Genomic DNA, 17,729 nt, shown 5'->3' with positions numbered 1-17,729 from the left:
ATTGTTTGTCGTACCGAGTATTATGTTCTTGTATCACATATTATCTGCGATGCCACGTCATACCGTCTGCGAGGAAACATGTCTGGTGGGTTCTGCTGCCCAGTCACGGCCAATATACATGAGACAATTCTACACTCCTGGAGTATTGCAGGCCTGCTGTACTCTGTAGGTTTAGCTCTGCTCCAGCATCAAGGTGTAAAGGACCCGTGGGCAACGGTGATTGTTCACAGGTACCTACCAGACATATCATATGTAAGGGTACCCCATGGGCACCCGATGTACACCTTGTCCAGCATTGCCCAGGATGGACTGGACTCGTGTACGACTTGACATGCTTCGTCAAAGCCCCCACCGGATCACCAGTACGCGACCTGTCATTGAGACAACTGTGACGCAAAAATGCTCGACTCCCTGGAGGTTTGTTTTCTCATGTCGTTGATCCGCCCCTATTCCTCCGTACGCCTGTTCAACATCCCCCCGACACGGCAACAACTGGATTCCGTCTGGCTCAATCCAGGGAAAGACCATGTCTGCTTCCAACTACGCAGCCAGGGCCAGAGGCGAGACGACCAAACGTCTACTTGCGCAGCTGGTCAACGAAGGATTGGCAAGCTTGGATTTTCTTGACGAATCTCACGACTCTGCCACGCGTCAACCGCGCATTACCGGACAGAGGGAGGGGAATCCAGATCGCTGGCTCACTCTTTCTGCAGTGCATGGTGTTATCACGACGGGCCATCTGCGTCCAAATGACCTTGAGCTTCCTGTAACGCTCTTCTCCGACAATAATGAAGCCCTCCAAGACGATCCAGGCGCTATCTTTGAGTTTATATCCGTGTGGCTTGACTGTAATGAGGCCATGACGGCATCAGTTGTGCAAGAGCTGCGCAATTCTGCAGCTATGCTAGGTGAGCACACGACAACGCCTTGCCTCAACATCCAGGACCATGTTATATTGACTGCCTTGACAGAGAAATGGATGGAGCTTGGTTGGCAGACGCCCATCCTCGATCTGGACTCCTCATTCTTGGATTGGGAGAGGTCTGTGGTGACGGGCCACCCAACACATCCGGTAGGCTTGATAAGTTTCCTTCCACATGGCAATGTTGCTAAATGTGTCCAAGTTCCATCGAACATGTATTGCCAACCGCTTGTTGCAGCCGGTTGGACCGGAGAATCTCCCCGGCATGCTGAATCCAGACATTTCCTTCGTCACTGTCCCCCGCACATCAGTCCGCACAGCAGGACCCTTTGACGAACTCATTGAATCCATGGTGAAGCATTTCGGAATCTCCGTAGCCAGCCCCCAAGGAAACACCACAGTTCCCTGTCTAACGCAGCATCTCCCAGCTTTGCTGCATTATTTCCCCGAGGCCGAGTTAATCAAGACAGTACCCAATTGTGCCGTGGCCCAGGCGGCCATGCGAACGGTTTCCATCCCGGGCTTTGCGTACGATGTCAAGTTCTCACTGGCATGCCTCGTCACGTCCGCACTGCGCGTCCTTCCGTGCTGGTCTGCAGATGCAGCGCCCAAGTTGACCTGCCTTCTAAAGGAGATATCCCCGCCAAACCTGTGGATAGTTGGCGAGGTTGCCGCCGTGACTGGCAATCAGCAAGACATGGCCGAGGCCCGGTACATGACTTGCATACTGAGGGAGAATTTGGAGTCTAGGGCCAAAGAAAATAACGAAGCGCTGATACTCTCTTCCGCATTGATGGAAAAGCCAATGGGGGGCTCCCGGACGTACGCCGAGGTGCTCTTCGACCTGCATACCACGGCCGACAAAGTGCGCTGGTTCAAGAGGTTTGTGGCCCATGAATCCTGCTAGTTGGCGCGGCACGAGCTAATCGGCGGCGAGCAGTTATGTCCAACATCTTTTGACTCTTGCCTTGGATCCTCTGGTGCGACACCAAGTTGGATTCGAGTTCCATGGCCAAAACTCCATTGTCCGCATCTGCAAAAGGACAAGAGCCATCAAGGGATTTGCTATACGCGACTTGGCTGGCGTCAAACTTCACGGAGCGAGTCTCGAGGCCCAAGGGTTCGATGTGACGGGTCTTGAGGCCTCGAGCACGGACGACAGCCACCAGGTATGGGACAGAGTGCACCACGCCCTTATTCAGAACAACATTGGATACATGATGTACGCGTTGGAGTTGGAGAGAGACCACGATGGATGGGGCATCGTGCGGTCCGCGCTGGCTGATAGCCTTGACGTTGAAAATAATGCTCTGGGAAGGCAGATTTACCAGTATTTCTTGAGGGATACCATGTTATTCAAGTCGTTCATCACAATGAGACTGAGGTCGTCGCTGGACGGTGTAAGTTGTCTCCCAGTGTCAACATCACCACTTCCGATCAACTGACAAGATGAGTTAGCGCTTCAAGCTTGTGGACACAGAGGTGCCGAATATCCTCTGCAAAACGAGTCCGTGGCTGCTTCAAATATCTCTAGCCGGAAGCAACAGTATGGAGAGGCTTGCTCCTCCCGAGAAAGTAGACGCACAAGTTCGAGCGGCAGATCGGGACTTGATGCAGCAGAACCTCCTGAAGAGCACAAGCCCATATGGAAAGCTCCCTGGAGTCTCACGCCAACTCAATCCATACCCAGCTGTTCTACCAGTCCAATTTGTCCAGAATGTCCAACGCTTTCACGAAGCGCTAGCCGCCGCCCTTGACAACCTTGTTGAACGGTGGTGGAAAGACGTGGATGCCAACTTGCCGGGACGCATGCCGCTTGAGCCCCGAGTGGAAAAACTGCTCAGGTGGATTGACGAGGGCTCCGACAAAGGACTCGTCCGAGGGTACAAGGGCCACCAGGGGAACTTGCGACCAGACATGCTGATACTCGCCGATGAAGAGCACGCCGTCCCCCAGTTCCGCGTCTGCGAGATCAACGGCCGGTTCCCCATCAACTTCCTTCACTTCGTGGCGAGCGCCTACGAAGCCTTGGCCAGCTTGCCGTGGAGCGTTCCGCTGCTCAAGCCAGCAACAGATTACACGAAGCTCCGTGACAGCCTGTTTCAGCTGTTTGACCCGTCGGTTCCTATTCACTTTGTCGGACAGACGTCCGACTTTCCAAAGGACAGTCCTCTATTCGGCCTCGTGGAGCAGCGAACTGGCATGAGACCAAGATTGGTAAAGCCGTCCAGTCTCGTGTTGATCCCCAGCGGTTCCGAACCGACGGGATTTTCCCTCTACTGCGTCTGGGGCGCCGACCCGGACATGGTGCGACACATTGCCATGCGCAGCGTCAACGACATGCGGAGCGTCTTCATCGCCCACGACAAGCGGATCCTCGGCATCCTGCGGCAGGAGTTGGACGCGCTCGTGCATAAACACGGCGCTCTTACTCTGGCGCAGGCGCGGATCCTCGAGCAGGGCATCGTGCCGACCATACTGCCGGGCTGTGAGCTCCTGCGCCAGCTTCTCGATGCCAGCTACGCGGATCCCGGGATCAAGGATGGATACATTCTTAAGCCGTTCCGCCTGGCGAGGGGATGTGGGATTCTGCTGGGCAGGGACATGTCCGTCGCTGAGTGGTGTGGCATTCTCGAATCCATGAAGACGGCCGACTTGCGCTCTTGTACGGCGCAGTACGTGCTGCAGCCGTTGCAGAAGGTGCGGTCTTTCAACTGGTTCTGGGACGAGGAGCGCATGGTCTGCAGGAGTAAAATGGTGGGAGCGTATTATTCTGTTCATGGGCGGTTTGTTGGGCTTGGGAGCTGGAGGACCGCGACTGCGTCTGAGAATGTTATTTCTGCGGCGACCAAGGATGGGACAATTGTGCTTTCGGCTGTTTACTTGAACAGTTAGTACATAGTATTACTGGATTTATTTTATATAAACTATATAGAATAGGGATTATAAGGCTAGGAGTAGCTTATTATTATAGTACTTATAAGCTGTTTTTGTACGTAAAATACTTTAATATATAAAAATATATTTTAATATATTTACTAAAATAGAACAACCAAGTTAAATATCTGCTACAAAATATAATACATGTTCTTGCTTAACTCTCATCCTACTAGCACTCTATACAATTCTGTAATAATATATCGCCCGAGCACGTCTTGGGTACGGGCACCAGGCCGACCTCGGTTATAGGTCTGGCATTAAAAAGCGGATTACATGTATAGACAAAGAGTGGCATCGTAGGACCACAATGGCATCGCCGTTCCTGTCTAATTCTGCCAAAGTAGTGTTTTCTCCAGACAATGGGCGGACATGACCAATATCGAGAGCAAGTGTGCCGTCTTTCAGATATGAAACAAGGTGTTTGTTACTCTGGTGGGCAAGGACTATGGGCAAGGACTGCATTGGCTCGCTCGTTTATTTAGGTATGAGTCTCAGGACGAGGCACTGTTAAGCGCTAGACCCATTGGCGCACTGGGCAGCAGAGATTCAGCGCTTATCTGTTTGACCACGGACGCGCACATCCTATTAGTAGATCATGGAGGGTCTGAAACGGAGTCTCTTACAAAAACCCAGCGCTTGGCTGCCTTCCTAGGTCCCCTCCAGCGCTCACATACCCGGCACTGCCCACCCGTTACATCAGTGGCCGTCCTTTCAACTATTGTAGTGGACAAAGGCTCTTCTATGGCTGATCCATTTCGTGGAGACGGGCTGTTTACAGCTGTTAACGCCCTCGCAGCGCTTGTCCAAGATCCAGAGCGACTCGATCGCGCAAGAGCGCGGTTCAACGAATCTCCGCCGTCGTATAGATCGCGCTTGTCACACAACTCAACCCTCTCTCAGAGCCCTAACCCACCAAGCGATGAAGAACAACGCCGCTCCGATCTAAAATGGAAGCTGATACTGGAGCATCAGGCATCGTTTCCCTCCGAACAATTCCTGGCCCAAGAGCTCGAAGAGATACGTCGGCTAACCCAACTAGATCCAATTCGAATGCGCCGTATCCCAGTCGGTACGAATTATCACAAACTCGCCAAGGAGAACGTCATGAAACGCTGGGTTGAACAGGGAATATGGAGCGAGGAATGGAAATCCAGGAGCGTGTGGAGGTGGAAGCACGAAGAACCACTCGACCGCGAGTTTGAGTCGAACAAGGATAAAACGGCTGGCACTGAGTCCCGTCTCTTTGGCCCGCCCCCTGAGGAAATAGAATCGACGCCGAGACCACCGCAGGGCGTCCAAGATTTGCCAATGACTGAGGAACGTCGGCGCATACGGGAACGCGGACGTGAGGCGTCGCGCCTATACCATCAGTTCGTCTACCAGGTTTCGAAAGAACGCGAGTTGATTCTGGACGAAATGAACCCTCCCGAAGCTCCCGACTTCTCCTACCTCAACCAATGGCCCCCAGCCCTACACCCAGCTGCCCTCCAGGGAGGATCAGGGCGCCAACGCACCCCAACCGAGCCTAACCTGGAATATTCCGTCTCGACCCCCCCAGACATCAACACGGCAGCCTATGAGAGAGTGAAGAATACCTGGGTAAGAAGAGGAATATGGAACAAGAAATGGGGCATACTGCCTGGGATGTCATGGAAGCATGAACAGCCTCTCGAGGAGATGCTACGCGAGGAAATGGGCGATGATCCTGTCCTTCATGAGGGTGGTGCGGTCGAGGACAGGGATGAACCTAGCGAAACACCTCGTAGGCCATTATTCGGGCCATATCCAGACGAACAAGTCGCATCGTTTTCATCTCCACTCTTCGACGATAGCACTCATCAACCGGTGAGGGTGGATGCGGGACCGAATCGAATCGCATCTCCATTACCAGTTGCGGCAAATGGTGACCACGTTTTGGGTCAACCGGACGAGCCTCTTCAAGAGGCTTGTCCGGGCGGCGATCCTGCGGTATTACCAAACGGCGAGACCAGCCAGTTTTCTGCTGCATCAAGTTCAGACCGCGACCGTATAAACAATAGAGAGGCCGGACGCTCCGTCTTGCTGTCGGGGGCGCGACGAGGCGAGAGAGAGGGATCCGTCGGGGCTGGGCTTGCTCCAGAAATACCACGTACCGCTCTTGGTCCAATTCGTCCGTCCAAGGTTTCCAAGGCTCGCAGGCGGAACAGGACTTGCACCAGACGACGACCAGATGGCTCTGAAGAGAATGGGGTACAAACACCGATTCCTGTACCAGATACCGCTTCCGCTCCTCTCGTGGATTCTTCGGTACAGCCTCGAAGGAGTAGGCGCTTGCAGGAGGCTAAGCGCAAAACGGATGCAGACTCCTCCGCCGGAGGAATTAGTACTAGCAGTCCAAAGTCTGCGAAGCCTCGTGGTGTAGTTAAGAGACGTTCACGAACAACTCGGCAGAGGACGGGTTAGAATGTCCTGGGGAATATTACAAGTGGCTGGTCCGCGTCCTCGGAGGTCCAGTGTTAATGATCTGGAACGGACTCCCTGCGGTTCAGATGAATGTCACCGAACTCTGATGGAATAAGTCAAGTACTTGATTGAAGGGCCTGGTGAGCATTGACTTCTGGTCCCCCGAACCTGTCAGTGACGCTGCCCCACGTGGAAGAGTGTGGCGGCTCCACCGAGAGCGGCTCGGGCCGAGTAGCCGCTCTCAACCCTGCCGTGCTCTCGCGAAGCTACTTACAAATGTACATAATTTAGTCATTCCCGAAGCTTAACGTAATGTATGGGTCCAATTGGAAATGAGGCATAGAAATACCTGGAATGTTGTATGTAACATAGGTAGATAGTGGCCCTAGCGGGGAAAAGTGTCTATAACAGGACATCTAGAGCACTGACGACACTCACAATCCTGCGTCCCACGCCTCAGCATCCTTTGGGAGGTGTGTCCAAGCACAACTTCAGATATCATCAGCGCTGCGTTCTTGGGCGGTGTCGGGGGCTTCAAAAGGGCCAAATCTACGAGTGACATGATCCCTGCCGTTTTGAAGCCTGCCAGTGCCCCAACCATGCGATTTCTGAGAGACTCGACAACGAGATTGGCACAGGCCGCTTCCGGCTTTTGCACCAGCAACATCTTCACCGTCGACGCAATCTTGCGTCTTGAGGAGTCCGATATCGTCTACGGCCGCGGTTTCCGCGACCTGCGTGATGAAGACAAGAAGTAAACTCGATGGCCATCCGTCATCGCCCCGACCAACAATCGCACGCGACGCTGTGGAAGCTGTGGTTGTGGCCGTGGCGTCGCTTGCATTAATATGACTGCTGCTATTATTCGATTCTCTAGCTTCGACAGCCCTGGGCGTGTCGTATCACTTCGGTATATCTGGCTGACTTATATCCCGGCGTAGCGTTTGGTGAGTTGGGACAGGGGAGCAGTGCATCTGTCCGCACAGCCTTACTGGCTACTTTTTAGACAGGATGCGTATTATGTTATTTATATCCCAATGCAATGTAAAATGGAATCCTATAGAAGACAGTGATCTAGAGAACAGTCACGACAATACAATTCACCATACGCAGCCCGAATACAGAAATAATAATTTACAGGTTTTATAACCAACATGGTAGCCTACTATTGACGTGTAAGCCCGCGCGACAGGCTGTGGACAGAACCTGTAAAACTCTATGCCTTTTGTTGCCACCCTTCAAGGTTGACCGTGGCAGGGGTTTTCCCCGTCCGCATCACCACCCACGTCACCTCTTCATCGCTGTCGTTTACTTCCTGGTGTTCTGTACCTGCCGGAATGAACGCAAAGTCGCCCGGTGCCAAATCCTGCCGTTTCGACCCTCCCTCAAGAACAAGTGACCCGTGACCGCTGGAAGCGAAAATGATGGTGTCCTGATCTGAACGCAAACATCTTTTAACACGTGGCACTCGCGAGACTCGCAAAGATAAGTGCACGGGGAACAGATACGAACCTCCATGGTGGTGGATTACGGAAGATGTGTGCGGCTTGGCTGTCATAACTTTAAAGGTCGGTATTAGCATTCTCGTTATAGGATTGATGAATACGAAGTTCTCTGGCCTGGGCTGCGAACAACGATGGAACGACTGGTCGCAGGGGGGCGGAATTTTGACCAACCACGAGGTTTACTTACCTAGGGAACATATCCTGTCGGATTTTCCAATGATTGCTCCTTTCCTAATCATTCCCTCTGTTTGACCGATGCCGGCGTCTAGTTCACTAGCTCGCGTGATGTGGACGTGTGTTGACATGATGAGAATGGAATGATGCTAGAATCCTAAAGTCGAATTTTTTGCTGGTGGCTGTACGGTAGATAATAGTTGAATTTTTTTTTAGAATGAGACAAATGCCGATTTTTATGTTTTTTCGCTTATGACGCGATATCGCTAGAGCACGTTACATTTTGCAACACGTTGAGATGGCGCCCGGATATTTACGCATGGCCGGCTTTAAGCTTTGCTAATTCCCCGTAGCACCAGCTTCGTCCGTTTTTGGAAATAGCATCCATCCAGTAAGAGGGCTTGTATTGGATTTCGACCGCGACGCAGTCATATGAAACAGATAGAAACAACGTAAATGTAACTCTGTATGAGGAAGTAGGGAAGTGCCGAAGGCTACTAGTCAATTCGTTGGTGACATGGTCGTGGCTGAATGCCGTTGCTACCGCGATGACGCAGGTAGCCAATAATGAATCAACGAGATCGCTGCTCCGGGGCCCATAGTTTATTACATCATAGATGAATCAAAGTACGGAGTTGCATTGGTGTAGCTAGCAAGACCTGGGTTCGCTGCTTGCTCGGAAACTCGGGATGATGACACCCTAAATCCATCTGGGTCATGATAATGTGACAGCAATGCCTTGTTAGGTTGAACAGCTACTCCGTAGACTGCGCATCTGGGACCCTCGGTGGTCCGGAATCTCCGGGAATACGGCAAACCTAATTCTTCCCCTTGCTGGATATAGATAGGCTCGTCCCACTACGGAGGGTCACATTGAGATTCTGCTAAACGATGCGTTAACCAGCTACACTGATTTTGGTAGGTGGCTAGGGAAATCTTCGATCTGCAATGCCCCATTGTCCATTTGGAGCTTACGCACTGCCAGCAGCATGAGGGTACGCGTCTGGTGGATATGATCGCCAGCGCAGGCAGCAGTACAAACCGAAGTCTTCATCCGTTGAGCTAGGTTATAAGGACGAAGCCGATGGATACCGAAAATATAAATCGCGGGAATTTTCTTGGTAGTTTTATTCAAAAGTGAAAACAAAACGAGGCTTGAGGCTACCAGATGTCAGACTTGCGACCGTCCTTGGCATTCGTCGTCTCCTTTCTGTAGCATAACCGCTGCAGTGCACCATCATAGTACCTTTCCGCTTGTTTACTCAAATGCTATTAGGATGAAGGCATCATTACCATTAGTGTCCTCTCTTATAACTCAGCTCGCCTTTGCCAACTCGCCGATAACATTCCAAAATACGTCCAACACTATTCTCCGAGTCGATACTGGTTCTTATGGCCCTGCCATCGAGGAGGCCCATTACTTTTACCAGGACTGGCCCGTGGGGTTTGCGGTGTCTAGCAAGGGACGAATTTTCGTGTCATATTATCCGGGCAACGTCTCCTTCACTTTGGGCGAGGTGGTGAACTCTACCGCCGAGAAGGCCTACCTCCCGCAGTACAATGTTCCCTCTGCGAACTCTACACAGACAATTGACGGGACATTGTTTGGTTCACAGAATTCGACTGGATTCATCAGCGTGCAAGCGCTATATGTGACGCCGAAAACGGCCAACCGATCAGAGACACTGTGGGTGTTGGATACAGGTCGTCCAAATGATGCGTCGCAGATGGCCTACGGTCTCCCAGGTATGTATCTCGCATCCCAAGAGAATTTCTCCAGGTGATAGAGCACTGACTGTTTTGCCGCCAAGGGGGGGCAAAGCTTGTGGCAGTAAACCTGGACAATGATACCATCGTTCGGACCTACCTCTTCCCATCAACCGTCAGCTACCCAGACTCTTCTGTCAACGATATGCGATTTGACTTTAGGGAGAACATCACCACATCTGGTCAAGGCGTCGCATACCTCAGCGATGAGTCTCCCGAGGGACGCAACGGCATTATTGTTCTCGATCTGGGAACGGGCGAATCCTGGCGCCATTTGGACCGACATCCAGCTGGATTATCTGGATATGGCGTTGTCCCCAGCTATCAGGGCATGCCGTTCTATCAAGAAACCCCTACAGGACCCTTCACACATTTGCCGCAAGGACTCGATGGAATTCAGCTCGATCTCACTGGCTCAACCCTTTTCTTTTCGTCCATGACATCGGATTACTTGTTTTCCATTGAGACAAAGTACCTTCTTGACCATACCTCGCCTGCATGCATCCAAGCTGCCAACAGCGCCGTTCGGAACCTGGGCCAGCGTGGCGGAAATGGAAATGGGTTTGAGGGAGACTCCAACGGCTTCATTTACCAGGCAATGCCGGAGCAGAACGCAGTGTACGCCTACGACCCTACGACGCTGAGAGTCGCCCCTTTTATCCGGGACCCGCGCATCATCTGGCCAGACGGACTGTCTGTCTCGGAAGATGGATACATCTACATCATCATCAATCAGTTGCCATACCAGCCCATGTGGAACAATGGCACCGACCTCAGACAAAAGCCTGGTGCGTTACTAAGGGCCAAGTTGCCCAACAACGGGACAAAAGTGAAGACGCTGTTTTAAGCACTAAGGGGTCCTTACGAGGCGACGAGGACTCGATTGCTAGGACTCAGGACCACCGGGCTGACGGTATGCTACTTCGGCCCAGGGCCTCTTTATACTCGTATGCCGTTTTTTCATCCGTCATGCTGACATCAGAGCGCCCCTTTATACGACATGTCTCATCTTGTCTTTAGTTCCACCCCTCCATCACATAGAGCATGCATAGACCTGGCACTGGCGATTATAAACCCAAGGTGCCGTCATAGTATAGAACCACGCCGAGGCTTCCATATTAGACAAGAAGAAATAATAAAAAAGTCAACCCAGCCCCTTATTCGTCTCGTCCATGGCAGTAGTGATCTTGCGGATTATCCTGGCAGGGCTCCCTGCGACAACATGGATAATGGGTGCTCGCCCATGCGGAACATGGCGACTCTCATCTCACCTTCTCCAGAGCTCGACCCGGTTACACCGGGAATAGTCCCTTGAGTCGTTGAGCGCATCGCAGGCGCGCATACACCGCTGCCGTGCGGCCACTAGCTCCGGCATATTGCCGTCGTAGGCCTCGCCTCGCTGCGCCTTGGTCCACTCGACAGAGTGAAGGAGTTGCTGTTTGACGTTGGACTGGGCCACGGTGGATGGGCAAATGGAGGCCAGCAAGTTGCTCTTGTTGCGTTTTCCCAAGAGAATGGTAGAAAGCTAGAATTAAAAAATTGAAAAACGAAAGCATGCTGGGCCAAGTCATCGCTACTGCTCAGTGCTTTGCATGCTATGCTGTGGTGTTTGCCGGAGACGTCTTGAACCAACCCGCGGGTCATGCGTTACCTGGGTTAGGGTTAGGGCCGAGGCCCTGGGTGGGTTCAATGTTTGGGTGGATGGCCGCGGCGCGGGTGTTGGGGTCGATGTCTGGGGAGATGGACTGCCAAGGTATGTGCCCAGTGCCGCTTGGAAACTAAATCGCCAGCGGGACCCAATCCCCGCGATCCCGCCCAGAGTTGGGTTCTAGCCGCAATTGATGTGTCAAGTCTCTCTACATGCAGGCGAGGACAGCAACTGTGGCGCTGGGGAGCTGCCAGGGATGGGTGGGCAGTGATCCATTGATCGATTGATGGTTGATAGCAGACTTGACCAGACTCTACTCGTCTGAGCAGTCTAGGCCATCTGCCAGTAGAAATACGCACAATGAAGCCATGCTCCTTCCATCGCTGGCAGGATGCCCTCTGGTTTCTACAAATAACAACTACATATGTACTCTATCTCTAATAATTTGTATTTTTATTTTTACATTTATTTTCCTATCCACATCTTTTAATAAACAACCTCATACCAGGCTACCGTCTTTGCCATGCACCATGAGTGTTTTACACTCCTAGACTCGCTTTCCGCGGATGAAATTGTACTGGCCAGCGCGGCTATTAGACGCGCGCGTAAAAGGGGATTGTTTTTTCGAAACATCTTCAACCCCGAACCCCCCAAGGCCCAGCTCATCCCTCATCTCGACGCAGAGCATGCCGGCACTCTCTGTGCAGACACCCCCGGCCCCCTCGCCGTGCTCGTGCTCAGTACGACATGATTGAGCATGATGGGAGTCGATCGTACATGGAATCCACACAGACCTGGTTACAGGCGAAGAGGTCGACAAGCGGTGCCTCCACCCAAAACAACGAGCCTCATTCACCGTCGACGAGTTCCAAGAGTTTATTGACAATGCTCTCGCCAGCAGCGCATCGTGGCGGAGGTGGAACTTCCACTTGGCTGGGAGGTGACCATTGACCCTTGGCCATATGGGGGCTCGGATTTTGGAGACGACTACACCGCTCGCCTCATGCAGCTCTTTTGCTTTGCTCGAGACATGACCAAACGCAATCATGACGTGAATCATTACTGCTTCCCACTCCCCATCTGCCCCGTTATGGAAACAGTCACCAAGCAACTTGTTCGTGTCGAACGGCTCCCAACGGGATGTTACGGTGGTCAAGATAATGACTTGCTCTGAAAATCACTGGACCGGATCGTGCTGCCCCCAAGAAGCCCACGGAACACTGCAAGCCAGCAGATTATGTACCAGAGATACTCACTCAGCCCGTATGCTCCGACTTCAAAGCACTGAATGTGCTACAGCCAGAGGGCGCCTCCTTCACCGTAACGGACAACAGCCTGTTGGAGTGGCAGAAGTGGCGGCTGTGCAGCTCCTTTACGCCTCGGGAATGCGTAGTGCTCCATGAAATCCACTTTGACAACCGCAGCGTTGTGCATCGACTGCCCTTTAGCGAGCTGACGGTGCCTTACTGTGATCCCCGGCCCCCTTACCACCGTAAATAGGCCTTTGACTACGGCGACGCTGGAGCTGACCGCACCGCAAATAACCTTGGACTAGGCGGTGACTGTCTGGGTGCAATCAAGTATATAGATACCAACCTCGTCACCCCAAGCGGATAGCCCTGTCTTGCCAGAAATGTCTGCTGTATTCACGAGGTCGACGATGGGATCCTATGGAAACATGCTAACTTATTGACGGACCGTGCTGTGGTTCTGCGTAACCGCAAGCCGGCCATTTAATACGCCATCACGCTGGGCAACTATGAACACATCTTTTCCTACTACCTGGACCTGGCAGGAGGCATATATCTCGAGGCACGCCCTACGGGAATCACGTCGCCGTACGGCACCGTCGTGGGGCCGGGTGTTTTACCTCAGAACATCAACACATCTTTGCCGTGCGCATCGATCCGGCCATTGATGGGCATGCCAACACGGTAACCGTGGAGGATTCCTTACCCATGCCGATGGAGCCGACGAGGAATCCATACGGCAACGGCTACGAGGTGCAGTCCACAACCATTACCTAGTCCACGCATATTGACGCCTCGCCGTTGACCAACCGCGTGGTCAAGATATCCAACCCTTCCAAGATCAACCCCGTCTCTGGCCGCGCGGTGTCGTATAAATTTCCCGGCGCCTACGCAAGTGCTCATGGCGGATGCAGCGTCCGACATTGGCCGCCGCGCCAAGTATGCCAGACACCACGTCTGGGTGACGCGACACGCAGACTACGAGTTCTGGGCTGGCGGCGAGTTCACCAACATGTCACGCGAGGAAGAAGGGGGCTGTTACGACGCGGCGGCCCGCAATGACGACGTTTAGAACACTGATGTGGTTGTCTGGGCCGTTTTCGGCTTTACGCATTCCCCTCGAGTGGAGGATTGGCCGGTGATGCCCGTGGAGCGTCACGAGTTGCATTTGCGGCCGGTTGACTTTTTCGACGCCAACCCGGCCTTGAATGTGGCAACTGATCGCAATACAGCGTCTGTCATTGTGGACGGCGAGTGCTGCGCGAATGGCGATTGAAATGAATTGTCGTGCAAGGTGGTAGTGGCCAGTAGATGATGGGAAATCTTCAGACACTAATGCGCCACAATATGACGAAAATAAAATAAAGTCATGAATTACACATCCCGAGGACGGAATAAGAATGTTCAAATTCGTAGGCGGCCGCAGGGAGGGTCTGCCGTATTGCCCTTTCGTCACCAGTTCAGGATGGTATGAAGAATTCCCAAGTCAGAGTTGTGCTTGATTCCTAACTATTTGAGAGACGACTATAGCTCATCATATCTATACGCATTCTGAGGTGACACTAGCGGCAGATGGCGTATTTCACAAACACCCCTGGTGTTGTCGGCCTCGTAGCTTTGCAATGCAGTTGCTTAGCAAACTGGCGGCTTCTGTCAACAGCTCCCATCGCGTCTTGACAAATCCGTCGCGCAGAATCATCAACAGCCCTAGACACCGATTGCGCCGTCGCATCCCCTGTAGATCATAAGCGATCGCACGCCGCCCACGCGCCCCAGGAACTCGAGCATATCGCGGCGTTGCTCAGCCGCCGTCGCCAGAGCGGGCGGCAACAGGATCGGTGCATCCACCGCAATCCCATAACACCACACGACCAACGCCGCCATGTACATGACCCTCGGCCGGTTGACGTTGCAGTCGTCCCGTCTCAAGTACGCGTCCTCGTCCTCGGAAGCTCCGTGCAGCAAAAACTCGGACAGGAACTTCAAGACGTAAAAGGCGGCTTCCCTGGCTGAGGCCTCGACGGCCCACCGCTCAGCCATCTTTTCAAGAGCGGCGCTATTCTCTCGCGAATTTCCCGTGCGCCGTCATCTTGACAGGCTGTCCAAACATGGCGGCGTGTGTCGAATCCAGCACAAGGGCTGCAAAGACGACTCTCGGCGTGGCTTCGGCCCTGATCCAGTGTGTCGAGGATTTGTCCAGCGCAGAGTTAGGCGTCGTGTTCGAGCCCAGCCGGTCGTCTGCCGAGCAGTGCGCGGAGCGCCCGATGAACAAGCCGCCGCGTCGCATCAGAGCCAGTGTGGTGTCGTGGTGGATGTGCGCCCGCTCGTGGAGGAAGCGCGTGGAATACATCTTCTCGTGGACCTCTATGAGCAGCAGGGCCTGGTATACCCAGAGTTTGGTCGGGGCCTGAAACTCGGCGTCCAGAATACCTCCCATCGGAGATGCTAGACGATGAAATTGGCCAACTCGGAGAACTGTCTCGATTACTTCTGGGCCGTGGATACGATCCAGTGTCGACGCGCCAATGGCGATTATAGCCAGGAGAAGGAGGTTGGGCGCGTGATCAGCGACAAAGGCCGAGCGATGCAAGATGGGCAACTGCAGGTGGAAGTGGTACCAGTAGGATTCGATGTATGTTCGCGTCATGCGCAGGCTTATGATGTGATTATCGTTATTCACATCACCCCCTAGAAAAGACTCTTTGCGAGTGGTCGCTGTCGAGCACGCAGCCTTGTTGAATCGCGTCGCCATAAGGTGCAGGAGCTCCTGGAGCTTATCGTCCGACATGACGGTACGTGGCGACCCGGGATCCGACGTCCTCGCAACACTCATGGGCCGGTGTGAGATGCCTCCGCCTAGTGACAACTCATGGGTCCGGGTTTGTAGCTGAGCAGCATCCAGGTAGCTGGGGACTACGCCTCTCCATGACGGGTATGCGACTGACGACGAGGGTACAGATGATTCGTTGAACAACCACGCTGTGAAATCATCCTCCATGGCAAAGGGAGGCTGGCTGTATGTCTCTCCACCAAGTGTCGGGTAGCTAGACTGGGGAGGGAGTCAAATCCGGGGTTTACAGCTGTCAAGACGGGGGCGGTTGAACTCAACATGGAATCCAGTACATTGAGTCCCTTGTCTTGAGCTATTGATGCCGATTCTAACGAGGTTACCGGCGTGAGGGATATCCGAGTACCCATTGACCGAGATTGGAAAGCCCTGGTGTGCTGTGGGTGAGCCCCTGAGCTCAGTAGGGATTGGAAAGACGGCGCGCAGGTCCTGCGATTGACTGGCGAATACTTGAATTGCTTCAGGCATGGAAGATCGAAGCTCGTCGCCGTGGCCGGACTCACATGAGGCGACGGCCGTGGACGCCAGGCGCTGCCCTTGAACGGGAATATGCGAGACATCCTGCCCATCGGGGAGGTTACACGTCTGATTTGGGAGAGAGCTTGTGTGCTGAAAGCCAAACACCCGATTCACCCCGGCCAACGGGGACGATGGTAATAAACCGGCGCTGTGTTGATTTGGCTGGTTTCTCGCCTGGGACACCAGCGACCCTGCCGTCGATGACCGACGCCATCGGGGGTTGGTATTGGACGAGGGGATCGACGCAGGTTGAGGGAGTGGCGGACTGGTGTCTCCGGACGATATCTGGGCAAAGTAATTACTTCGTGCAGTCTGGCGTTTCGCCTCTTGTGTCGTTCCCGGTGCCGGGCGAACAGGTCTTGCCGCACAAATACTCGGTAGCAGCCGAGGAAGTTGCACGGATAGAACTTTTTGGGGGCATCTACTGGGAGCCGTCGAGTGCGCAAGGTTGAGTGCTCAGCCTCAAGATTGTTTCGAGGAGATGGTGAACATGCGGTTTAGTTGATGGCGATACAGATGTCCCGCACGAGAATAGCTCTTCTCGCAGCCTTCAACGTTGCATTGGAATACGCGATCGAACTGGGCTTTGCCCATCGTGTTTTGCGTTTGCGAAGCCGTCTCATTGCCCGCTGGTTGGGCCGTCTCGCTGTCCGAGAAGGCCACCGTTTCATCCGGGTCCATGCCGCCGATGGCGCTGTCGAGCGATGTCATGGCGAGGGACCGGATCAAGAGGAGAAAGTCTTGGAAATACTGGCAACTGTGTCTTGGGTTGCAAGAAGGAAATGAGGAGGAAGCAAGTTCTAATGGAGCGGCCCTGGCGTCTCGTCTCGGCCGGATCTCCTCTGCAACAGCTTCTCGGACAGGGCATCTTGGGCAACAAGACTGCATCTAGTCAGAGATGGATAGCGTATCACATATGTCTTCTCAGCAGCATGCGGTCGATGCGAGGTTTGGTGTTCGTGTTGGATACATATTGACCGACTGACTTGAAGAGACGGGACATTTTGGCTGCGAGTCTGGGACCAGCCGTTCGCACCGCAAATGTGGTCTGGCATTGATACTCTATCCCTCTATTCTTAGCATCACCGTTGTTCAGGAGCTGTCTGGTTTCCGAACTGATCTTTACTGCTACGAGTATCCAAGACCCTTGTGGATAGCTTAGTACGTTTATATATACTGTTGCGTATGTTGGTGTGCTACTGTGTTACCATCGAATCAAGCGCGTGACAATATCGACATACACGATGCCATAATCGCCATTGGATCGTGGGATCCAACATCTGTTATCAGAATATACATGCGTTACTCACTTGCACTTGCTTTTATTCACTCTTAGGACTCGGGACTAATACCCATCTTCTTTCGGAGCCAGAACGTGAGCCAACGCTGGCTGGGCCGTCTGGACCCCGGACCCCGCAGACCCGGCCCGTTATCATGCCATTGAATAGCATAATGCCCCCACAGAGGACCCTCTACTCTCTCTAGACTTATCAAAAAGCCGGCATCACGGAGGTCCACATGGCTGTGAAACTGGTCGGGAATTCGGGCCGAAGTGGGTCCATGCTGTCAGGCCCAGGGATGGACTTGGACTACTCCGTACTCCGTACATATTGATATTAAGTGGATAGCTGTCAATATTGAAGGGTATGCTGTGGCACCACCCATCATGGGCGGCATCAGGCACTAATAAAGGAGAGCTGAACCCCTCCAGACC

General features: G+C 53.2%; 8 protein-coding genes across 8 annotated transcripts; 4 read left to right on the top strand and 4 right to left on the bottom strand.

Annotated features, from left to right (window-relative positions):
- Positions 1 to 526: 526 nt before the first annotated feature.
- MAA_01032 (Aerobactin siderophore biosynthesis, IucA/IucC) lies at positions 527 to 3,817 on the top strand (the record flags this gene model as incomplete). Its single annotated transcript, XM_007819030.2, has 5 exons — positions 527 to 908; positions 972 to 1,072; positions 1,125 to 1,804; positions 1,863 to 2,322; positions 2,405 to 3,817. 5 exons carry the CDS (start codon positions 527 to 529, stop codon positions 3,815 to 3,817), a joined length of 3,036 nt encoding a protein of 1,011 aa, XP_007817221.2.
- A 352-nt stretch (positions 3,818 to 4,169) lies between these two features.
- MAA_11490 (major royal jelly protein) lies at positions 4,170 to 6,304 on the top strand (the record flags this gene model as incomplete). The annotated part of the gene is made up of 2 exons (XM_011413484.1): positions 4,170 to 4,202; positions 4,304 to 6,304. 2 exons carry the CDS (start codon positions 4,170 to 4,172, stop codon positions 6,302 to 6,304), a joined length of 2,034 nt encoding a protein of 677 aa, XP_011411786.1.
- Positions 6,305 to 6,903: 599 nt separating this feature from the next.
- Positions 6,904 to 7,062, top strand: MAA_11489 (transposase; the record flags this gene model as incomplete). The annotated part of the gene is made up of 1 exon (XM_011413483.1): positions 6,904 to 7,062. The coding sequence occupies one exon, from the start codon at positions 6,904 to 6,906 to the stop codon at positions 7,060 to 7,062; it is 159 nt and encodes a 52-aa protein (XP_011411785.1).
- Positions 7,063 to 9,260: 2,198 nt separating this feature from the next.
- On the top strand, positions 9,261 to 10,597 carry MAA_01031 (major royal jelly protein; the record flags this gene model as incomplete). The annotated part of the gene is made up of 2 exons (XM_007819029.1): positions 9,261 to 9,729; positions 9,795 to 10,597. The coding sequence occupies 2 exons, from the start codon at positions 9,261 to 9,263 to the stop codon at positions 10,595 to 10,597; spliced, it is 1,272 nt and encodes a 423-aa protein (XP_007817220.1).
- Positions 10,598 to 14,355: 3,758 nt separating this feature from the next.
- Positions 14,356 to 14,688, bottom strand: MAA_11488 (Ribonuclease H-like protein; the record flags this gene model as incomplete). Its single annotated transcript, XM_011413482.1, has 1 exon — positions 14,356 to 14,688. The coding sequence occupies one exon, from the start codon at positions 14,686 to 14,688 to the stop codon at positions 14,356 to 14,358; it is 333 nt and encodes a 110-aa protein (XP_011411784.1).
- Positions 14,689 to 14,704: 16 nt separating this feature from the next.
- On the bottom strand, positions 14,705 to 15,646 carry MAA_11487 (uncharacterized protein; the record flags this gene model as incomplete). Its single annotated transcript, XM_011413481.1, has 1 exon — positions 14,705 to 15,646. One exon carries the CDS (start codon positions 15,644 to 15,646, stop codon positions 14,705 to 14,707), a length of 942 nt encoding a protein of 313 aa, XP_011411783.1.
- A 427-nt stretch (positions 15,647 to 16,073) lies between these two features.
- On the bottom strand, positions 16,074 to 16,229 carry MAA_11486 (Tetratricopeptide-like helical; the record flags this gene model as incomplete). Its single annotated transcript, XM_011413480.1, has 1 exon — positions 16,074 to 16,229. The coding sequence occupies one exon, from the start codon at positions 16,227 to 16,229 to the stop codon at positions 16,074 to 16,076; it is 156 nt and encodes a 51-aa protein (XP_011411782.1).
- Positions 16,230 to 16,477: 248 nt separating this feature from the next.
- On the bottom strand, positions 16,478 to 16,726 carry MAA_11485 (Retrotransposon gag protein; the record flags this gene model as incomplete). Its single annotated transcript, XM_011413479.1, has 1 exon — positions 16,478 to 16,726. The coding sequence occupies one exon, from the start codon at positions 16,724 to 16,726 to the stop codon at positions 16,478 to 16,480; it is 249 nt and encodes an 82-aa protein (XP_011411781.1).
- Positions 16,727 to 17,729: the final 1,003 nt, after the last annotated feature.

This window comes from Metarhizium robertsii (assembly GCF_000187425.2).
Source record: "Metarhizium robertsii ARSEF 23 chromosome Unknown MAA_Scf_8, whole genome shotgun sequence".
Lineage (NCBI taxonomy): Eukaryota > Fungi > Ascomycota > Sordariomycetes > Hypocreales > Clavicipitaceae > Metarhizium > Metarhizium robertsii.
Note: the sequence above shows the minus strand (reverse complement) of the source record. Positions and strands in the feature narration are given on the sequence as shown.